This window comes from Platalea leucorodia (assembly GCF_965183815.1).
Source record: "Platalea leucorodia genome assembly, chromosome: 5".
NCBI lineage: Eukaryota > Metazoa > Chordata > Aves > Pelecaniformes > Threskiornithidae > Platalea > Platalea leucorodia.
Window position 1 is genome coordinate 17,674,248 of NC_138827.1, and position 19,123 is coordinate 17,693,370.

At 54.9% G+C, this 19,123-nt stretch overlaps 1 protein-coding gene across 2 annotated transcripts in view; it reads left to right on the forward strand.

The window, feature by feature from the left end:
- Nucleotides 1-19,123, forward strand: part of NHERF2 (NHERF family PDZ scaffold protein 2) — a 41,001-nt gene that overhangs the window by 17,069 nt on the left and 4,809 nt on the right. For both annotated transcript variants that reach the window (XR_014228422.1, XM_082314517.1), the window contains exons 3-6: nt 10,999-11,175; nt 14,515-14,668; nt 17,334-17,377; nt 18,022-18,084. Coding sequence is in view for 1 of the 2 variants with exons in the window: in XM_082314517.1 (XP_082170643.1) it covers nt 10,999-11,175; nt 14,515-14,668; nt 17,334-17,377; nt 18,022-18,084 (438 nt within the window). In the remaining variant the exon portion in view is untranslated. The remainder of the gene's footprint in view (nt 1-10,998; nt 11,176-14,514; nt 14,669-17,333; nt 17,378-18,021; nt 18,085-19,123) is intronic.

Below are 19,123 nucleotides of genomic sequence, written 5' to 3' on the forward strand. Positions count from 1 at the left end.
CCTGGGCTGGGCCAGCTGCTCCCTGCTCCCAGCCAAGCCTGTGCTGCTGTTCCTGGCTCCAGCCCTGCCCAGGGGAGAGCGTGGGTGCCTTCGCTGTCTGAGTCTGCTGAAACGCCAGCAAATGCGGGGGGGGGGGGGGGGGGGGGGGGAAGCTGCTTCTTGTGGCTGAGAAATTCCCCAGCTGTGGGATTGCTGAGGAATGGCAGGGACAGCTCAGCTGGAGGTATCCGCTGCTGGGGGGATCAGTTGAACCCCACGGAGCCAGACCAGGCTGGCGTCCCTGCACCAGCCAGCTGCCCTCTCTGGGTGATGTGCCTGTCGGGCACCATTGCCTGGGGTTGTCCCCACCTGGGGATGTGTGGTCCTCACCAGGACACAGCCCTGGCTGCAGCCCCTCTTCTGAGAGGCCCCTTTGTGCTCTGGGATTTCTGTAATGCCACGGCCAGAGCTGTGGCACAGTGCCGGGGATTTCAGAGAGGGGCAAATCCAGGCTTACCCCCTTGCCTTAGTGCATCAGCAGCTAAGGTTGAGCTCTTATTTCTTTAGCAGCAAATTGTTTAAAGGTGAAACACTGTTGGGAGGCTGTAAGTGAAACGCTTTTCCCATCACCCTGCTCTGGTGTGGGGTGCTCAGGGAGGCAGGAGCTGTGCCATCCTGTGGGGCAGCCCAGCCTGGCAGGCACTGTCAGCACAGGCTGGAGATCAGGCGTCCTCCCCACCCTTCATATCCTTCCTGCTCTTTTTTTCTCCTGCCCGGCAGTTTCTCAGGATAATAACCTTTTGTCATGTCTGGCGCCATGGCCGAAGTCTGGCTCTGTGGCAGGGTGCTGGCATGGCTGCCCCGCTCTCCCATGGGGTTTGCATGCCATAGCGCCTGGAAGGGACCAGGTTGGGGTGCATGGGCTTGGGGGAGACCTGGACACTTTGGTGCATGGCTTGGGGAGAGTGTGTACCTCTTCTTCACACCGCTCCTGCAGTGCCAGGGGACGGTGAAGGACCTTGTTATTTTTTCTGATTGCTTTTGCATTGCCCTGGTAAGGGCTGCTGGGGGCTGAGGGTCATTAGTGACCAGCCACCATCCCCTCCGCTGTGTCTGAAACGGCTGCAGGGCTCAGGGCGAGCATCCCTGGGAAGAGCGGATCCCTGTAAAGGCTTGGTACCTGCTGTGGCCATCTGCAGGCATCATTCTTCCCCTCCGCTGCTGGAAGGAGCCATCCTGCAGGTGCAGGGTTTCCATTGCATGGCTAATCCTCCTCCTCGCAGGGGCCACTGTCAGGCTGTGATTGAGGGCAGAGCAGGGACCCGGCATCACCCTGGCCAGCACAGCCAGGCCCGACTCGGTGCTCCCATCTGCTGCAGCAGACCCAGCAGGGCTGGACACTCACCCACTGAAAACATCCAAATTACCGTATCAGCTGCAGCTTGGCTGTGGGTCCTGCTGAGTACCTGCAGCTGGATGCTTTCCACTGTTAACTGGGATTACTCGTCTGTCTTCCCAGCTTGCCTGCCATCCTTGCTCCCTCCCTTTGTGCTGTGTGTTGGCAGAGAAAGCAGCGGGACGCATCCAAAGGGCTGTGGGCGTGCATGCCGGTGCAGCCCCTGCTCCTCCAGCAGCCGCCCAGGCAGAGAGACAGCACCTGGCTGAGCCCCCTGGGCTGGCATGAGGGTGCTGGGGCAGCAGTGCTGCAGCTGTTGAGGAAAAAAACGCAAATCTCAATGTCTTTTGCCCTTTAAAAACAAATAAATAATTTTTTTGTTTCTATCACTCAAACCCAGCTGGAGCAATTTAAATAATTGGAGCAATTTGAATAATGGAAGTAATTTAAATAAGCTACAAAAGCCCAGACCTTGTGTTCGGGGCTGGCAGCCCACGTGGGCAGGCAAGGTGCCTGGCAGTTTGGGTTGGTGGTGACACAAAGCTTTGACACCGAGGCGAGGGATGATGGCACCGTGGCACGGTTTGTGCCAGCACTGTCAGGAACCTGCAGCACCCCTCCTCTCCTCCTGGTGATGTTTAAGATAACTCTGCTCATTTCAGGGTGATCACAGGCCATGCCAAAAGGTATTTCGTGGCAGCTCAGCTGTGTTTGAGCTTCTCCTTTTCTCTCAGGGCAGGGATTGCTGCAGGCACTGACACAGTCCCTGCTTATCCCCAGGGAGCCCCCAAAACTTTCTCCTGGCTGTTGCGATGTGGAGGCAGAAGCCACCGCTGCCCAGGAGATGCTGTGAAGCCAGGAGCTTTAAGAGCAAGTGTCAGTCAGGCTGTTATGTCTGTATTGGAAGAACAAAGTGACATTTTTCTCTTTTGACTGCTGGTGTCGGAGCTGAAACACCTCCTCAGCTAACAGGGCGGGTGGTAATTAGAGTTGTGGCTGTATAAAAATGGAAGCAGGCTGTTTACAGAGTTGGTCCTGCCCAAGGATTTATTCCTGGCCTGTCTGGTGGAAAACCTCTGAATTGCCCCCCTTCTGCAGGTGCTGGGGGGTGGGGGGGTCTCGCCAGCCAGGGCACCTCTGGGTGCTGGAACTGCCACCTTTTTTCCCCAACCCCAGCTGCAGATGGGTGCAGCCCAGCCCTGTGAGGAAGGGGAACATCTGCTTGTGTTTTGGTGGGCCTGGCATCCCACCAGCCGCCTCTCCCCTTCCCCCTCCTTTATTTATAGCATTTCACCAACATCTGGAGTTTGAGCCGATTCGGTGCTGGCTGACTCCGAGCTGGGGGATGGAGCTGGGTGAAGTGTGTGCAGCTGGGGAGGGAGCCCCCGAGCCCTTCCCAGCAGCGTGCGGGGGGCCGCAGCGTCCTGGCGTGGACCTGAATCTGGGGTTGGGAAACCCCAGGAACATCCTCGCTCTGCTTTTCCCAGCAATGGGGACAGTGGGAGAGCTGCTGTGTCCTTGCCCCATGTCACAGACCTGGGGGTGCTCTGCCTCCCCCCTCACAGTGCTGCCAGCCAGCGGTCCCACTTTCTGGCTGGTTTTTGAGGCTCCTTTTACATTTGAGGCTCCTTTGACATCAGCAGTCAGCCTTGTTGTCCCCCTGCAAAGTGTCACCAAGGTCCCCCTGGCCTGGGGGGATGCAGGGCTACAATAGTCCCCTTTCTGGTGCTGCTTTAATGGGAAAATTTGAGTCATTCCTGGAGGAAGGGGAATGAAAACCAGCCCTGCTGTAGCAGGCGGCGGATCCCTGGCACAGCAGTGAATGGAGGCAGTAATCCCGCTCCTGGCTGTGGCACGAGCCCAAAGCCTCCCCGGTTCTCACGGCGAGCAGGGCTGCGGGCACTGTCAGCAGGCACGGTGAGGGCTCCTGTTTCTCCCAGCTTTCCTCATCTTTGTAGCATGAAAGACAGTGGGTCTTCATGTCAGGGATGCGAGGACCCCCCTCCCCTTTCCAGATCAGGGCAATAAGCATCTGCTTAAAGTTAAGTGCATCCCTAAATCTGAGCAAAGGCAGTGGCCTTTGAGCTTCCAACAAATTGTGGTAATAATAGTGGCAATTAAAGCTTGCCTGCGGCTCAGCTCGGCTCCTAGTATAACCATTACTGCCAAGGGAGGGTGCCTGTGTCAGGGCGGGTGTAAATGGGCCCCTTGTTCTGGTGGTGCTGCATCCCGGGCCCCCTTCCTGCACGGGTTTCTCCCCCCGCTCGGCTCCTTCCCAGCTCCCGGCATCACCCTTCACTGCTCTGCCTGCCAGTGTTTGGGTTTTGGTCAGGAACCCACACTGCCAGAGCTGCCCTTCTCCTCTGCAACCCCCAAAGGCAGCCATGCATCCCTCCCATGCATCCCTTGGTGCTCAGTGCCCGCAGCGGAGAAGCCAAAGTGCAGAGGACGGAGAGGTCCTGGCTGGAGGTGAGACAGCGGGGATGGACATGGAAGCCCTGAGCAGTGTCCCTTGTCCCCCCAGGACATCTTGGTGTCCCAAGGTGACCGCGGAGCAGGATGGGAGCCCAGTGTCCCCCAGCCCCAGCGGGCTCTGCTGGTGGAGGTTTTCTTTGCAGGTGGAGGTTTTCTTTGCAGGGAGCAGGCGAGCAAAGGAGCCATTTTCTGACCAAAACCACATGCAAAAGGAGAGGAAACGACTCCACGGGAGCTGACTTAAAAGAAAATATGTTAACAATGTAAATTAGGCAGGAATGCTCCTGCCTGTGTTTTCTCCAGCTCAGCCGAGCAGAGGCGGAAAGGCTTGACGTGTCGCAGGGTGATCCAGAGCCTGGAGTGCATCCAGGCGGTGCAATTCCTAACAGCGGCGATTAGAGCCTATTTGGCTGCCCCAGGAAACAGCAAAGCCCACCAGGCTGGGCCATGGAGGGATGGAGCTGGTGCTGGGAGTGGCACCAAAAGAACCAGTGGGTGCGGAGTGCTGCGGGTGAGGTGGTCCCAGGCAGGATTGAGCCAATTAAGTGGCGAGCCCTGATCTCCGGGGATTACGCGCTGTGACAGGGCTGAGGCGGCCATCACCCCCGCAGCAGATGAGCTCAGCTTGGTTTGAGCAAATCCCTGTTCCGGGTGAACGAGTGGGGCGAGAGCTCCCGCTCCCCTCACGGTGCCACCACAGGACACCACGCACTTCCCGGCTGCGCTGAGAAGCCTTGGAGGAGGTTCGGGGGCGAACCCCCTTGCTGAGGTGCACAGCAGCATCGTGGCTTCGGCGTGCTGTTCTCAGGAGCTGCTCTGCCCCGTGGAGTGCTGGGACCCGCTGGGCTCCTGCAGCAGATGGTACCGACCCGGCCTCGGCCGCTAGACTAGCTCCGTGTTTGTGTGTGTGTGTGTGTGTGTTCAGCCCTCCTCCTCCTCTCCTGGAGGACCCGGGAGGGGTAGGTGTCCGCGCTGGCACTGGTGTTTTATTCGTGGAATAAATCCCTAAAGCGTGAGTTTTCAAGGTGTTTTAGCCCATCACGGGCAGCCTGCACAGTGTGGGGAGCTGCGGGGTGGAGGGGCTGGAGATGGTGCTGGGACCCAATGTGGCTGCACTGGGCCACCGCTGGCTTTGAGCACCCCGGGCAGGGAGAGACCTGTGGCCGTGCTGGCTGGGTTGTCCGAGGCTGGGTGACAGCTCGCAGGGCTAGCAGCAAGTTTGCATCGTGCTCAAAGGCGTATGCTAATGCCTGTGTGACAGAGGTCTTTGAAAAGCCCTTTTTATCCCCAGCCCTGCTCAAAGTCATGCTGCGGGCGATGGTTTGAACGCACAGGTTAGGTTTATGAGTTAGTGCCCTTTGGGAAGGTGGAAGTGGTGGGCAGGGGCAGGGGGAACATGGGGGCAGCCCTGTCCCAGAGCTGGAGCTTGGGGCTGGGTCAGTGGCAATGGCGAGCGGGTCTCTGACACTGGTAGCCTCGCAGCATTGAGCTGCGGCTGGTGGGTGGGCGCTGGAGCCAGGGAGGGACTTTTCTAGGGGCATGCAGGTTTTGTTTGGACAGCGGAGCATGGGGGGCTCCTCTGCTGCCCCTCGAAAGCCGGGAGGTGAGTTTGTTTCAGGAAACAGAAAAGACCAAAGTGCCGGCAGTTTGGTGCTTCTGTGAGTGGATTCTGCTTGCATGGAGGCTGGCACCTACTGATTAATTGAATGGAAACCCCTCATTAATCAGAGCCAGTGACATTTATGATACTGGCTCCATGGTGGAGTGTGCCTGAAACATCCAGGTGTACGAAATGGGAATGGTCCTGGTCACTGCAGGGAGCTGCATGGGGGTGGCATGAAGCCTGTGCTGTGGCATCCCAGTGAGCCGGGGGGGTGTCCCCAGGGGTCCCCAGCTCCCAGCAGCAGCACTGGAAACTCTAAGGGAAAAAAGTCAGATGCTGCAAGAGTTGCAATGAGATTGTGAGAACTGGCAACACCCAACCAATTTTTGGTTTTGTTTTGTTTGGTTTTTTTTTTTAATTGAAAGTGTTTCATTGTTATTTAATGTCTTGTTTGTGCATTTTTAAATGGACCAGCTTGAACAGTATTTCCAAAACCTTTTTCCTTCTAAAGTGACAATGATTTGCCTCAAGCAGCAGCTCCAAGGGTGGTGTGGCAATGCAGCTTATTTATCTGCACACGCACGTATGTACCTGTGGATGTGTATAGAGAGTGATACTTGTAGGTGGCGTATGACATGCCATTGCTTCTTAATCCAGCTTATGGAATTAGTGGCCACTGGTTGTATCTGGATACCTAGGAAAAAAAAAATTGCTTTTCTTTGCAACAAAACAAAAAGTTAATTTTTGTTGCTTTCTAGTATATGTGTGAATCTAACTTAGCCAAACTGGCTTTTATGTTCTTGGCATATGAAAGGGTGGTGAAGCCTCCTCCGGAGCAATACCGAAGTGTTTCTGCAGGGGTGAGTGTTGACGGGTTTCTGGGGAGCCCAGATAACGTGCCACCGTTACAGGGAATGCTTCGTTGCAGGGCTTGGGTTTCACAAAGGCAAAATCCCCCCGGGAGCTTAGGAAATATCTTCCCAGAACACAACCAGGGAAATGTTGGCATCGGTGAAAAAGAAAATAAATAGCAGAGCTGGCAAGAGCCACAGCAGCTCCGTGTCAACAGAGCACGTAAGCGCAAAGCGCTTGAGCCCGTACTTGGGTCTGGGTGAAGCAAGAGAAGCATCAGTGTTTGCTTAATCCCAGAGAGGGGCTTTGCAGAGTTGTGGTCTAAGACCTGTTTTTTCCAGTGGCCGAGGATTGCGTTAGTCAGGAGGTTTAAGAGCCCAGCGAAAGCCCCAGATCATCTCTGCAGGAGGATAAGCAGTTTTGCCCAAGGATTTCTGCCCAGAATAGATGCTGAATTGGAATTTTTATTTCTTTATTTATTTATTTATAAAAACAAAGATGTTGAATTCATTTCAGCTAAGGACCTCGAATTCCAGATTTTGTGGTGAAAGTAGAGCCAGCCCGCGTAGGACATGGCACTGGTTACCACCCTCGCAGCCAAAGAGATCCTGCAGACGAAGCTTTCCCCTGAGTGGTTTATTTATTGAGTAATTTGATTTCACTGGTGATCCCAGGGAATTCCCTGAAGGCGGAGGGACTGGCCCTGCTGGCATGTCCCCCTGCAGCCGCCTACTGAGCCCCGGGACTCTCGGCACTGGGACGGCAGCCACAGCATGGCATTTTCAGGTGGTTTTCTCAGTGCTTTCACACCGCTGTCTCCATAAAAGTGGAGCAAGAGGGAAGTGATTTAAAAAGGTCCTTTCTAAACCCGAATAGGTGATCCCAGATGCGTTCCCCTCTGCTTGCGAGACATGCCCCCTTTTCCTAGCTGCACAGAGCCCTGTGCATCCTTTAAGGTCGCGCAGATCCGACCCTCTTCGGCCGGTTGAATCATTTCCTGTTTTCTTCAGTTTTTGAAGAACTCCAAGGCAAGCTGGAAATGTTTGCAGATAGGGTGAACTAACCGCTTCGGGGCCATGGGAAAAATACAGGCTGCTAAATCTGCAGAGGGAGAGGATGGAAGCACAGGGTCGTGGCAGGCGGAGGGGCTGGTCCTGGCTTTTGCTGAGCAGGTAGCTGAAGTGCTTTGGGAGCCCTGCCCTGTTTTGCAGGAGCTGGGTTTTATCGATCAGTGGATGTTGCACTGATGATTTTTCCCTTTTAAGAATCTGTGCATTGAGGTGTCGATGCCAAGAGCATCTCCGTGGGCTGGTGCCTGTGGGTCTCTCTGCCTCCAAAACTTGAGTGTGCACGTGAGCAGTCAGTAGGGCTTTTCTTGCAGCTCCCTCTGTGCTTTTTTTATAAAACACTGCCTTGCCAAGTTAATCTCTGTAAATGTTCAGGTACAGTTTGCAGCTGGTCCAAGCACGCCATGATGCCCATGATGGGCACTGCTGACAGCAGCCCTCTTTTGCGAGTGCTTTTTGAGGAATTTGGTGCTCTGGCCCAGACGAGTCGGGGTGGCCGAGGTGTCCCTCCTGTGCCAGAGCAGCGGCATCGTGGGCAGCTCTGACCTGGCGTCCAGCGAGGGCTGGTCATCTCGCATCCCATTTCTTCCTGGATGCTGGGATTGAGCTGGTCAAGCTGGTCCTGAGTCCTGATCCACCTCTGTTCCCCCTGGGCATTGCAGCCACAGCCAAAATTCCTTCTGCTTTTTGCCCCAGGACTCTAGGACTGATCTCATTGCTTACTGCTGGAGAGTGCAATTGGCACGCACCCATGCATGCGGGAGCAGATGGGTGCAAGCAGGAGCAGAGGGGTGCAGCTCCAGCTCTTGCTTTGGCCAGGGGTTGCCGAGTGCTGGCACTTGGCACTGGGGGAGGCTTTGCTCTCGCCTCGCTGCTTTGGGGTTCAGTAGGGCTGGGGGCCCACAGGGGGTTCAGGCTGTCAGCCCCACAGCAGCTGTGTTTGGAAGAGCTCAATGTGAAGAAGCAAGTCGCAGAGGGAATGGAGGAGGCGGTTTGGTGTGGTCAGCTGCCCTGGGAAGATGCAGCCTTAAGTGATGGGGGAGGAAGTGTCTTTTTTGCATTTGTATTCCCAACAAAGGGCCGTGCAGGTATGGAGGCTTCAGTCACACCAGAGTTGTCCCCTGAACTCGTCCAACCCACTGTGAACCCCACCAGCTTGAGTATTTCATGAGCAGCTTGAGGAGAGCTGTGCTGGGATATTTATTTACATCGCTTCGAGCTGGCAGGTGCGTGTGGGGTCGGAGCGAGCGCCGGATGGAGCGAGGGGGAGTTTCACCCTGCAGTGAAGCAGTCATGGTGGGTTTCTGCCTCCCCTTGCCCTGTCCCCAGGTCTCATGCCATCCCCAGGTCTCGTCCTCATTAAAGCCTGCAGGAGGCAGTCGGCGCTGGGGGGGTGTCCGGAGCCCCTGCTTGCCAGGTCATGGCTCGTGGCATAGGGACACTGCTCTCTGTGGCATGAAGCAGGTATTTCTTGCTGGGATTATTTGAGTTTATTTCTTGTCATCTGTGGCCTCTGTGCCCTGCCAGCGGCAGCAGTTTCACCCCAGCTGGGTGTGTTTGTGTGACCAATGGTGCCTGTGCTCGGTGCAGGTGATGGTTGATGCCCTGCGCCTGGGGATCCTCTGGCCCCGAGCTCTGCAATGTGGGGAACCCAGCTGGGGACAGGGACGTACATTGAGTAATATTAGTCATGTTTTGCTATTTGGATTAACGCGGTGCCCGTAGGTACTGGGTGGGGAGTGGTGTGCTGGGGGCGGAAGGGTGCTGCGGGGCTGCTCTCTCCATCCGAGTTTGCAGCCGGTGGCTCCACAGCTGTGCCGAAGGGGAAAGGTGGCAGAGCCATTTCCCAGCACAGTGGGTCCCTGGGGGTGACCGCTCTGTGCGTCCCTGCCTGATGCTTCTCCAGAAAATCCCTTCTTTGAGGGGATGACGGAGACGGGATCAGCCCCCAAAGTGACTTAGCCATGACAGCCCTGGCGGCAGGAGCCAGCAGCTCTCTGGCAGTGCCCAGCTGCCTGGTAATCGGCTTGCTCACTGTGCTCCTCCTGCGGGAATTAGGTGCTGACCCCGGGAGTGCCATTTGCGGGCCACTGCTGTCCCCACAGGGAGCCAGGAGATGAGCGAGTGCTGGTGAATTGATTCAGTTCTTTGCTGCCCTCTGTGTTTGCCCCACTGTGACTTGCAGCGGCCAAAAATCACCTTGTATCATTGCAAACGGAGTTATTCCCCGTCGTCATCCACGAGGGCCCTGCAGATAGTCCAGCTCCACGGTGGCAGTGGGAAACATCCTTTGGCTTGTTTGGCTCTTGCCATGCAGGGTCTATGTGCAGCTGGAACCCCTTGGCATCATCCCTGGGGTCCCCCGCATGAGTGGTGGCGTGCCAGGTCTCCTGCACATCAGCCACGGCTGCCCTCAGCTCCCACAGCCCTTCCTGGAGAGGAAGCAGCTTTTAAGCAACACTGAGGGTGTTTTGCAGAAATAACCCCAAGGTGCTGCGAGCGCAACGGGCAGTGCCAGTGCGAAGCCAGCACAGCGTGTAGGAGCCCCGGGGCTGTCTGAGGAGGGAGGACTTCTCTGGGCATGCGGTGGGAGGGGGGGTGGTGGTGCAGGTTTGGTGTTTCACAGTACCTTTCGGCAAAGATAGGAATGTGGAGGCAATTGCCGCGTGGGTTTTTAATTTGAAAGGAAAGGCTGTAAGAGATTTCACCATAAACGTGATCTGAAAAAAATAAGGTCTGTTAGCAGGAGGGGAGCAGCATTTCTTTTAATGAAAGACTAAAACTCAGCCACAGGGGGTGTTTTCCTTAAACCACAGATGAAAATGAAAACCTGTATCTCCATGGAGGCTCTTGCCGGGAAAGCGGTGCTGTGCCATGAGCCGGTGCTGCCCAGTGCATGTGGGCTGGAAGGGGCTGTGTGGAGGCTGGTGGGGAGAGCAGCATCTAAGGGAGTGTAATGGGTCCTGCAGACCTGGAGAAAAGCTGGTATTTGTCGTCCCCCCCCCCCCCCCCCCCCCGCTGCCCTGAGGAGCCGTAAAGCGTTTTCCGTGGGATGGGGGAAGGCACTAAACTCCTCACGTACTCCTGTACTGTTCTTCTTACAGCAAGCTCAGCCTTTCCATGCTGCGGGGAGGCATCAGGCGTGGCGTTCATCACCCTGGCCCCCAGAACCCCTCCGCTGGGAGGTGATCAGACCCGCAGGTGATGCCGATGTCACCCGGACCAAGGGCATGGCACTGCCTTAAATAAATTACTAAGGTTAATGCAGTGTCTCGGTTCTCGGGTTTGGTTCCTCCCTGCCCGGGCCTGTGGCACTGGGCCTCAGCCGCTGCTGGGGGGGTCTTGGTGTATGGGCGGACTTTATCTAGGCTGCTTCTGGTGAAGGAAATGCATTTTTTGTTTTGTTTTAATTTTTTCTGGAATGGTTTCGGACAATTGATATTCTAAAATAGACTCAATGAGAGGAAATTCATTTGTTAACCTGTCCCTGTTCAGGGGAACAGGAGGACAGGGTGCAGATATGGTGCTTCCTTGGTAGCTTTATTTATGATTGCATCTGCTTTAGAGCAAAACCAAACCTGTAAATTAAATATTTTGTCTCCCCCAACCCCTTTTCTGTTAATCAGGATTTAAATGGACAGAAGGAGCTGTGCCCACGTCTCTGCCACCTGAAGAAAGGCCCCAACGGCTATGGCTTCAACCTGCACAGCGAGAAGTCCCGGCCAGGGCAGTTCATCCGTTCGGTTGACCCTGACTCACCGGCCTCCAGAGCAGGGCTGCGGCCCCAGGACCGGCTGGTGGAGGTAATGGCACGGGGGTTCGGCACCTCCCTTCCTGGGAAGCCTTTTGGGGTTTTCTTAGCACATGCCGCACAGGGATGTTTGATCCTGCCCAGCCTGGCAGGAGCGGCTGGGTCCTGTCCCCCTCTTGCAGGTGGGGAGAGGGACAGCAGAAGTGATGGGACCCTTGGGAAGCCTGAAGCTGAAACAAGCCCCCATCCCGTGACCTTTTCCATCAGATCCTCCCTGTATTCCTCTGTAATGTGGAGCCATAAGACTGATGTGGCTGCTTAGGCAGTGGCTTTGTGGTCCTTTGGCAACTCATTCAAAGTGGGTACTTGTGAGCGCTGAAATCTAGATGATGCTGCTGGCTCTGGCTGGCACAGAGGAGGGTCAGAGCAGGCGAACTGCTGCCCCTGTGCCCACCTGGGTGGCTCGGGGGTGGCAGCGGGATCCTGCGGACAGATGCGTGCTTGATGGGTGCCTATCTCCCCCCTTGTAGCACAGTGAGCCCTGTACTTGGGGGCATTGCCTGATGCTGCTCGGTGCTGGGACTGGCTCTGCCTTCTGCAATGAAGGGGGTATGGGGACACGTGGGACCCATCCCACCACCAGCGCAGGGGAGCGGGTGACATCCCACCCAGCCACCCTCCGGTCTGGCATCATGCCATGGGCACAGGGATGGGTCGGTGCCGCTGGCTGAGCTGATGCACTGCCAGGCAGGCGTTTGGAAAAAGAGGGGAAAAAGCTTTGCAGAGATTTTAAGACATGAAATTGTGAAAGATGGGGGGAAAAATTGTTCTTGGAGGCATCTTCCTGGTCACTGAGTGCTGGACAACACAAGTTTTGATGTGTCTGGGAATCGCTCACCCTTCGACTTGTTTGTCTTGTGTTTTTCCTGAAGAATGAGGTTTCCTCATCCAGAGCTGCCTGCGCTTTGGGCAGGGCTTGAGCAGCGCATGGACAGAGGGACAGGCAGGGCTTGATCTGGCAGCCAGTACCGCAGGCACGGCAGCCATCACTCTTTTTACTTCTGTACTGCGGGAGCACGTGGATGTCCCCTGCTCAGGGTGATGCATGGCCCTTCCCCAGGAGGGTGAACCCCAAAACACCTCCTGCAGGGACCAAGCCGTGGCCCTCACTGCCAGCTCCAGAGAGGGAAAGGGGTTTGCACTCCTGGAGGAAAACCCTCGCATCCTGTAGAGCCAGGCAAGTTGGGGAAATACGAAGACCAAAGCACTCGCCTGGTTTCTAGCCCCGTGAATAATCATTCCCCAGCCGGTGGGAGCTGCTGCCTCTTCCCAGCACCTGAAAGTTTAATGCCGGGAGCAGCGTGGGGCCGGGAGCGGGGTGCCGGCAGCAGCAGCTCCCGGCAGCGCGGTGTCACGGCGAGGGGTTGTGTTATTTATTTATTAGTGCTTGGCAGAGCGCCTGGCACACACAAAGCTGCAAGGGGTGAGCTGGCGAGCTCGGAAACCCAATCCCCTCTATACCCGCTCTTTGGGGCTTTGATAAATATTTGATGTTCCCCAGCCCTGCTGTGCTCGGGTGCCGGGGCGGGGGGAGAGCAGCCCCGTGCTGCCTGACCGAGCTCAACCAGGGGTGAATCGGGGTGACCAGGAGAGGTGGCAGGGTGCTGCCGGGGATGGAGCAGGGTTACAAGCTGGTAGCTGAGGTTGCCAGTGAGGTGCAAAGCCTGGGGAGAGGGTTCCCTTTCCATCCCAGCCCTTACAGCTGTATCCTGGCCCTCAGGACCTGCTTCTGCCCCAGGTTTGTGTTCAGGCTTCCAAAACAGAAAGGGGAACCCAAAGTTTGGAGCTGGCCCAGCTCAGGCTCTGCAGCATTCGCTTGCCTTGCCCCATTGCGGCAGGGATGAGCAGCTGCCTCCTCTGGCTGCCTCCAGCCCCCTGACAGCCTTGGCACGACCCAGAGGAGGCGGCTGCTTGTCCCCACTGCAATGCAGCCACGACTTTGCAGTAAGAGGGACCATGGCTGGGCCAGGACCAGCCTCATCTGCTGTCCTGCTTCCCTGGGACAGGCTGCAATGTCCTGGGTGCTGCTGGGGCAATGCCACGCTGGTGTAGCTCAGCTCCTCAGGGGGCTGCTGGGACGGGGTTGCCCTCGCTCCCAGGCTGTCCCCAACTCTGGCATCAGTGTGCTTCAGGGTCTGGTGCAGGAGAAGGCAGTTGTCTGTCTGCAGGAGAAGGAGGAATAAGAATCAGTTGATGCTGGTGATCCCAGACAGCCGTGGCCCTGCAGGAGAGCAGGCGTGTGCATCCAAAGCATGCAGTTACAACGTTATGTGTGGCTTAGAGAAACAAACAAAACCTGCTGTCCACTTCTAACGAAGGCCTTTCTGTGCTGGACAGATTTCTGAAGTCTTTGATTTGTTTCAGAAAGCTGTAGTAACAGAGTAGCTATTTTTAAGAGGAGGAGGTTACTCCATTCCCAGCGATCTCTATACCACCAGCACTCTCTCCCCTTCTCCATCCAAGCTGAATTAGCACATCGCCCTGCTGTCCTGAGGGCAGGCGCCTTCGGATTGCCAAAGGCAGGACGGGCGGCGAAGGGTGGGTTGAGCTTTGCCGGAGACGGGCTGGAGCATTGAAAAGAGTTTATCACACAAAAGCGGGTCCAGCAGCGAGGGGCCGGGTGGTGCGGAGACCTTCCCCTGCAGGACAAAGGGTGATTCATTCCCCACCCGAACAATGCCTGAAAATCATAATTGTCCCCTCGCTGCTGGGAACAATTGGGAGCAGAGGATCACATTCCCTGGTAAGTCCTGGCTCGCACGCAGGGAAGGGAGAAATAAATCTGTGCAGCAGGCATGGGGACTCGTCCTCCTGGGACACGGGAAATCCACAGTTTTCCATCACACAGGGATGAACGATGGCGTGGTGATGCCGCAGCCATCTGGGCAGGGCTGGGGAGCAGCTCACGCTGGCAGCACCCAGCCCATGCACATGGTTGCACCTCGTAGGCAGCCGGAGATACCCAGGGCACATCCAAGGTGAAGGCTGGGTTCGAAATCACTAAAGAGAGCAGGACCTGGGTGGGTGAGGTGATGGCAGAGTCTGGGGCTGTGGTTCCTGATGGATGTGTTTGGGATGCAGACAGAGGTGGAGGTGTGCAGTAACACGAAGGATGCTCTGGCAGAGGCACTGGGGGGCTGCTAGGAGGTTGTGGCTGGCTTGAGAGGGGGAAGAAAAAAGCCTGTAGCCTTCCTATCATCCCAATGGAAATTAAAAAAGGAAAATCCCATCCCTTAGGGGATGGGGAGTCTGCTCTGGGGGTCTGTGAGCCAGGACCAGCAGCTCTGCTGCAGGGGGCACGGATGTGAGTTCTCATGCCATCGCTTTGCAGGTGAACGGCATAAATGTGGAAGGCCTGCGGCACTCAGAGGTGGTGTCCCACATTAAGTCCAGGGAGAACGAAGCCAGGCTTCTGGTGGTGGACCCCGAAACAGATGATTACTTCAAGAAGCTGGGGGTGACCCCGACAGAGGAGCACACCAAAGGTGAGACCTCGCTTTCCCTGGGCGACCCTATGCTGTTCCCATGACTCACCGTGTCATGGGTGGGATTTCAGAAGTGAGGGAGAGTCGTGTTTCCCTTCTGTCTCATCCCTCGGTAGTTTCCTGAGCACCACCCAGCTATTTATAAATAGTGAGAATACTTCCTAATCTAGCCAAAAAACAATTTGTTATTTTTACATGGTGAATAATTAACTTAGAAACTTGCTGCCATAAAGTGGCTGAGGCAAAGCGTGGTGGGATTCGCGGGGAGCTGGGTGCTCAGTGAGCGATGAGCTTGTGGAGGGATACTCAGATGGGACTGGTCCGTCTGGTTGGGGCTGGGAAGCCTCTCTGACGGCTGTTCCTTGGGCCCCTCCATTTTTGGCTGCAGCACCCACACCTTGGGAGATGGGGCATCTGGCGTTGGAGCGAGTGGACCCGCAGGGTCCGGGGGAGCAGAGCGGTCTGCCTGAGGTGCTGAGCTGGGGTCTCAGGAGGGGGAGTGCAATAAATTCCCCGTTGCTCTTTGCTCCCACAAAGGAGCCTGAGGGTGCATCGAGAAATACTGGAGCAAACACCTCGTGCTCACAGGGGGGAGGGTTTCATGCCACAGTGATCACAGGGGTGGCTGTTGCAGGAAATGTTTTCCTTGCTGTTGAAACCTGGCAGAGAAAGCTGCCTGTCCACTCTCCAACCTGTTGTGCTGCAGCTCCTGGATGGGAAGGGTGTGCGGTGCTCCCCGGCCTGTCCTGACCCCCCAGCTGAATGGGGAGCTCTGTTTCCCAATACAGCTGTTCCTTATCTGATCTGCACTCCGGCTTCCTCGGATGCTCAATGGGGAGATTTGTCCAAAGAAATGGGTCAAACAATGCAGAGAAGCGTACGGGGCGAAAACGGTGTCAGATGCTCCGTATCGGTTCAAGGAGGAGCTGGGGCGAGAGCTGTCCGCTGGCACGAGCGATAAAGGAGCCCTTGTTCCCTGGGGTGGGGACGTAACCAGGGCCACGGACACGTGGAGGGGTGCGGGTGGGTGCTCGAGCCCCTGCCTTGGCTCTGCAGCTCTTGCTGCTGTCTTGACGCATTTGTCAAAGATCAAGAATTGGGCCTGCCTGGCTGGTGACAGCACATGTGTTGGTGACAAAGTGCTCTGGTAAATTCTGTTGTTTGCAGGGTAAGAGGAAATAATAACTGCACTCTTTAATCAAACTGCCTTGACCTCAAGCTGACAATTTCAAAGTCTTACAGCTGATCCTAAGCACCTCAACATTTTAGCCGATGAGTGTATTTTAAGAGCTATGCACCTTTCAGGATTAAGGAAATACGAAAATATTTCCAGACATGCCAAATTTTGAAATGACTTTCTTTTTTTAGTCCATTTCCACTTTAATATTGCCTGTGATCTGAAGCTTGCTTCTCATTTAAATAACATTATCTTTTAGCTTCTTATGGTACCAGAGACTTTAGCGTCATTTCTGCTATGAGCTGACTTTCTTCTGTTGACCATTGCTCAGAGCTTATCATACTGTAAACACGAGTCCGACATTCAGTATGGTAAAATACTCAAGGATCACAACACCATAACTGGTGCTTTTGCACCAGCACACTCTCCAAATTATGATTTGGGTTTATGTTTTTTAAACGCAAAGGTGCCCTGATTTGCACTAGGAATCCCTGCAGCTCACACTGATGCAGCTCCCAAATCGGTCCGTCGGAAAGCCCAGCCGTGTCCGTACATGGTGCAGGGAGATGATGGCTTTGGAGCTGTGCAATTAGCTGTCCTGGGTTTCTGCAGTTGCAAGCTGCATTTGGCACCACGCAAGCTGTGCAATTAGCTGTCCTGGGTTTCTGCAGTTGCAAGCTGCATTTGGCACCGCGCACTGCTCTCGCTTCACTGGATTTCGGGTTACACAGCGACGTGCATCCATGTCATTGTCTGCTGCTGGAGAGATGCACAGAGTGAGGGCTTTGCCCCAAGAAGCATTCACGCTCGACATAATTCAGTTATTAATCTTGTCACAATTAACACATCTGTTAGTCTGGGACAGATGAGACATGATAATGCCTTTAGCAATGACTCGATCGTGGTGACTGGCAGCTTATCTGCCTAAGATTTGCCATCATATGGAATATTAGTAGTGCAAATCACTGGAAGTGAGCAAAAAAAAATGCCAGAGTACCTGGGGAGCAGGTTGTTTGCCACACACTGTTGTGACACCAACAAGATGCTGATTTTGGCAAAGAACGTTGGGTTTTTTTTTCAAGATTTCTGATTAAACAGCTTCTGAAGAAAAACCACTTAACAGACAAAAAAAAAAAAAAAAAAAAAAAAAAAGGGTGTGTGCTGAACTTAGTGCTCATGGGAGTTACTTGTTCCCCTTCCTGGAAGGTGTTTCTGATGAAAACAGAGTGAAATCAAGTGAAGTCAGGGGAATTGGAAAGAATTTAGTTCCAGAAGGGCACAAAGGGGATGGACAGGCTTTTGCATGGGCTTGGAAGCAGCACAGGACAAAGTCAAGAGACAAGACGCGCTGAGCTGGTGGGGTGGGCAAGGGAGAAGGCAGGCTCAGGATGGCCGGGTGGGCGACGCTGAGGGATGCTTGCCTGGGACCTGAGGCCAGCAATCCCAGCTGAGTGTATTTACAGTGTATTTTCTTTATGTGGTCTATAGGTGTGGTACCTCAGCCCATGACAAATGGATCCGCACAGACTCAGGTGAGTACTTGCCTGCTCCAGGATGCCCTGACGGCTGAGGTGGCTCAGCAGCATCTCGGGTTTGCTCAGTTTAGGGGAATGTGTTGGAGTGATCAAGAGGGATCAGGGGTCCTGGCATGCCGGCTTTCCTTGGCTCCCACCTATGACACGTGAGCCTGTCGGGATGACTTGCCAGCCTGCAGAGCAGAGAGGGATGCTCATAACGTCCCCAAGGCTCATTTAGCTCAGCTTAACTGCTGCTGGCTGATTTTAATTGCTTCCTGCTGCAGCTTTAATTTAGGGGTTGAACAAAGCTGGTTTCAGCCCTGTTTAATCACTGTTCCCAGTGATGGAGGGTAGAGGTGAGCGGCTGCCTGGTGCTGGCAGGACGGGGACCATGCTCAGCCTGGCGTGGGGGATGCGGGAGAGCAGTGGCTCTGCCGGCAAATCGCAGGGAGCTCCCATGTGTGCGTGTGTGTGTGCGTGCACATGTGCATTCAGGGTCTCGTTGGCAGGACCCTCCCCTCCAGGCTCTGTTCCTCTCCCTGGACAAGCCAGGCTGGGATGTCTGTCCCCACCAGGCTAGAGCATTTTTCTGCCTGGCTTTTTACTTTTTTCTAATTCTGTCTTTGTGCAAACTGGACTAACATTTTAATTTCCACTAGCTGAATGGAGGATCTACATCTTCATCTCACAGTGACCTTCAAAGTCCTGGGAAGGAATCAGAGGTAAAAACCCTAAACATTCCCCCTGCCTTTCACGTACTATTGTAGGTACATACTTGCCTTATGGTACTGTGTAACAATGCCTTTCAATGTATTTTCAGATTTGTCTCGCAGGCTTAGGTACACTTGTATCCATCCAGTAAGCATAAGACAGAGTTTTCTTTTATCCCTTGCACTGTAGATGTGCATGAAATGGAGCCATGAGCTGTCAGCAGCTGATGGTTCCAGTGCGGAGGTGGCCGCGTTGCTGGGATGGGTCAATAACTCCTTTGGGTGGCTGGTGAAGGGTTCGGGACCCTAGGGGTGACGTGTGCTGTAGCAGGATGAGCTGCTGTCACAGAGATGTTCTTTCCTCTCTTTGTCCGGGGGACAGAAAAGCTCATGGGGGTTGCGTGACCTCTGCCAGCAGCAGCAGATGTCCCCTATTAACGGACGGGTTTTGCAAGGGTGCAGATGCATGCTCTGTCCTGGCTCTGGGAGGACTCATGCGGGCTCGTCCCTTTGGGCATCGTGACCTCGGGGAGGAGGTGGCACTGTCCCAAACCCAGCAGGGGAGAACGTCAAGCGGTAACGGCAGCAAGTTAATTGGTGCTTTGTTGGGCAGTGATTCGTGCTCGAATAGTTTGAATGGAGGTGTAAGATGAAAGGATGTCTACAGGAGTTTTGGATCGTAAGTGTAATTATACTGACGAGCTACAGGGCAGGAGGCAAGGCTGGGAAGCTGGGAGGGCAGGAGGAGCAGAGCTGTGAGGTTCAAGGGCTGCTAACAGGAATAAGGCAGGCTAAAATTTAAAAAAGCCAAATTGCTTTTAGCTTGGAGCACAGTGAATTTATACAGTGTTTAAAGGAGCTGCTCAAGATGGGAGGAGTATGGATTTGGTGACCTGCAGGGCTGCTTGCAGGGCTGGGGCTGTTTCTCTGGGGGAGCCTGACTGAACGCTGTAGCAAAGGGCCAGAGAAGAGGCAGACCTTGCTGTCCAAGGTGAATGAGCGACCAAAAATAATCAAAAGGCATACATTGGTATTATCTTGGTGTTACTAA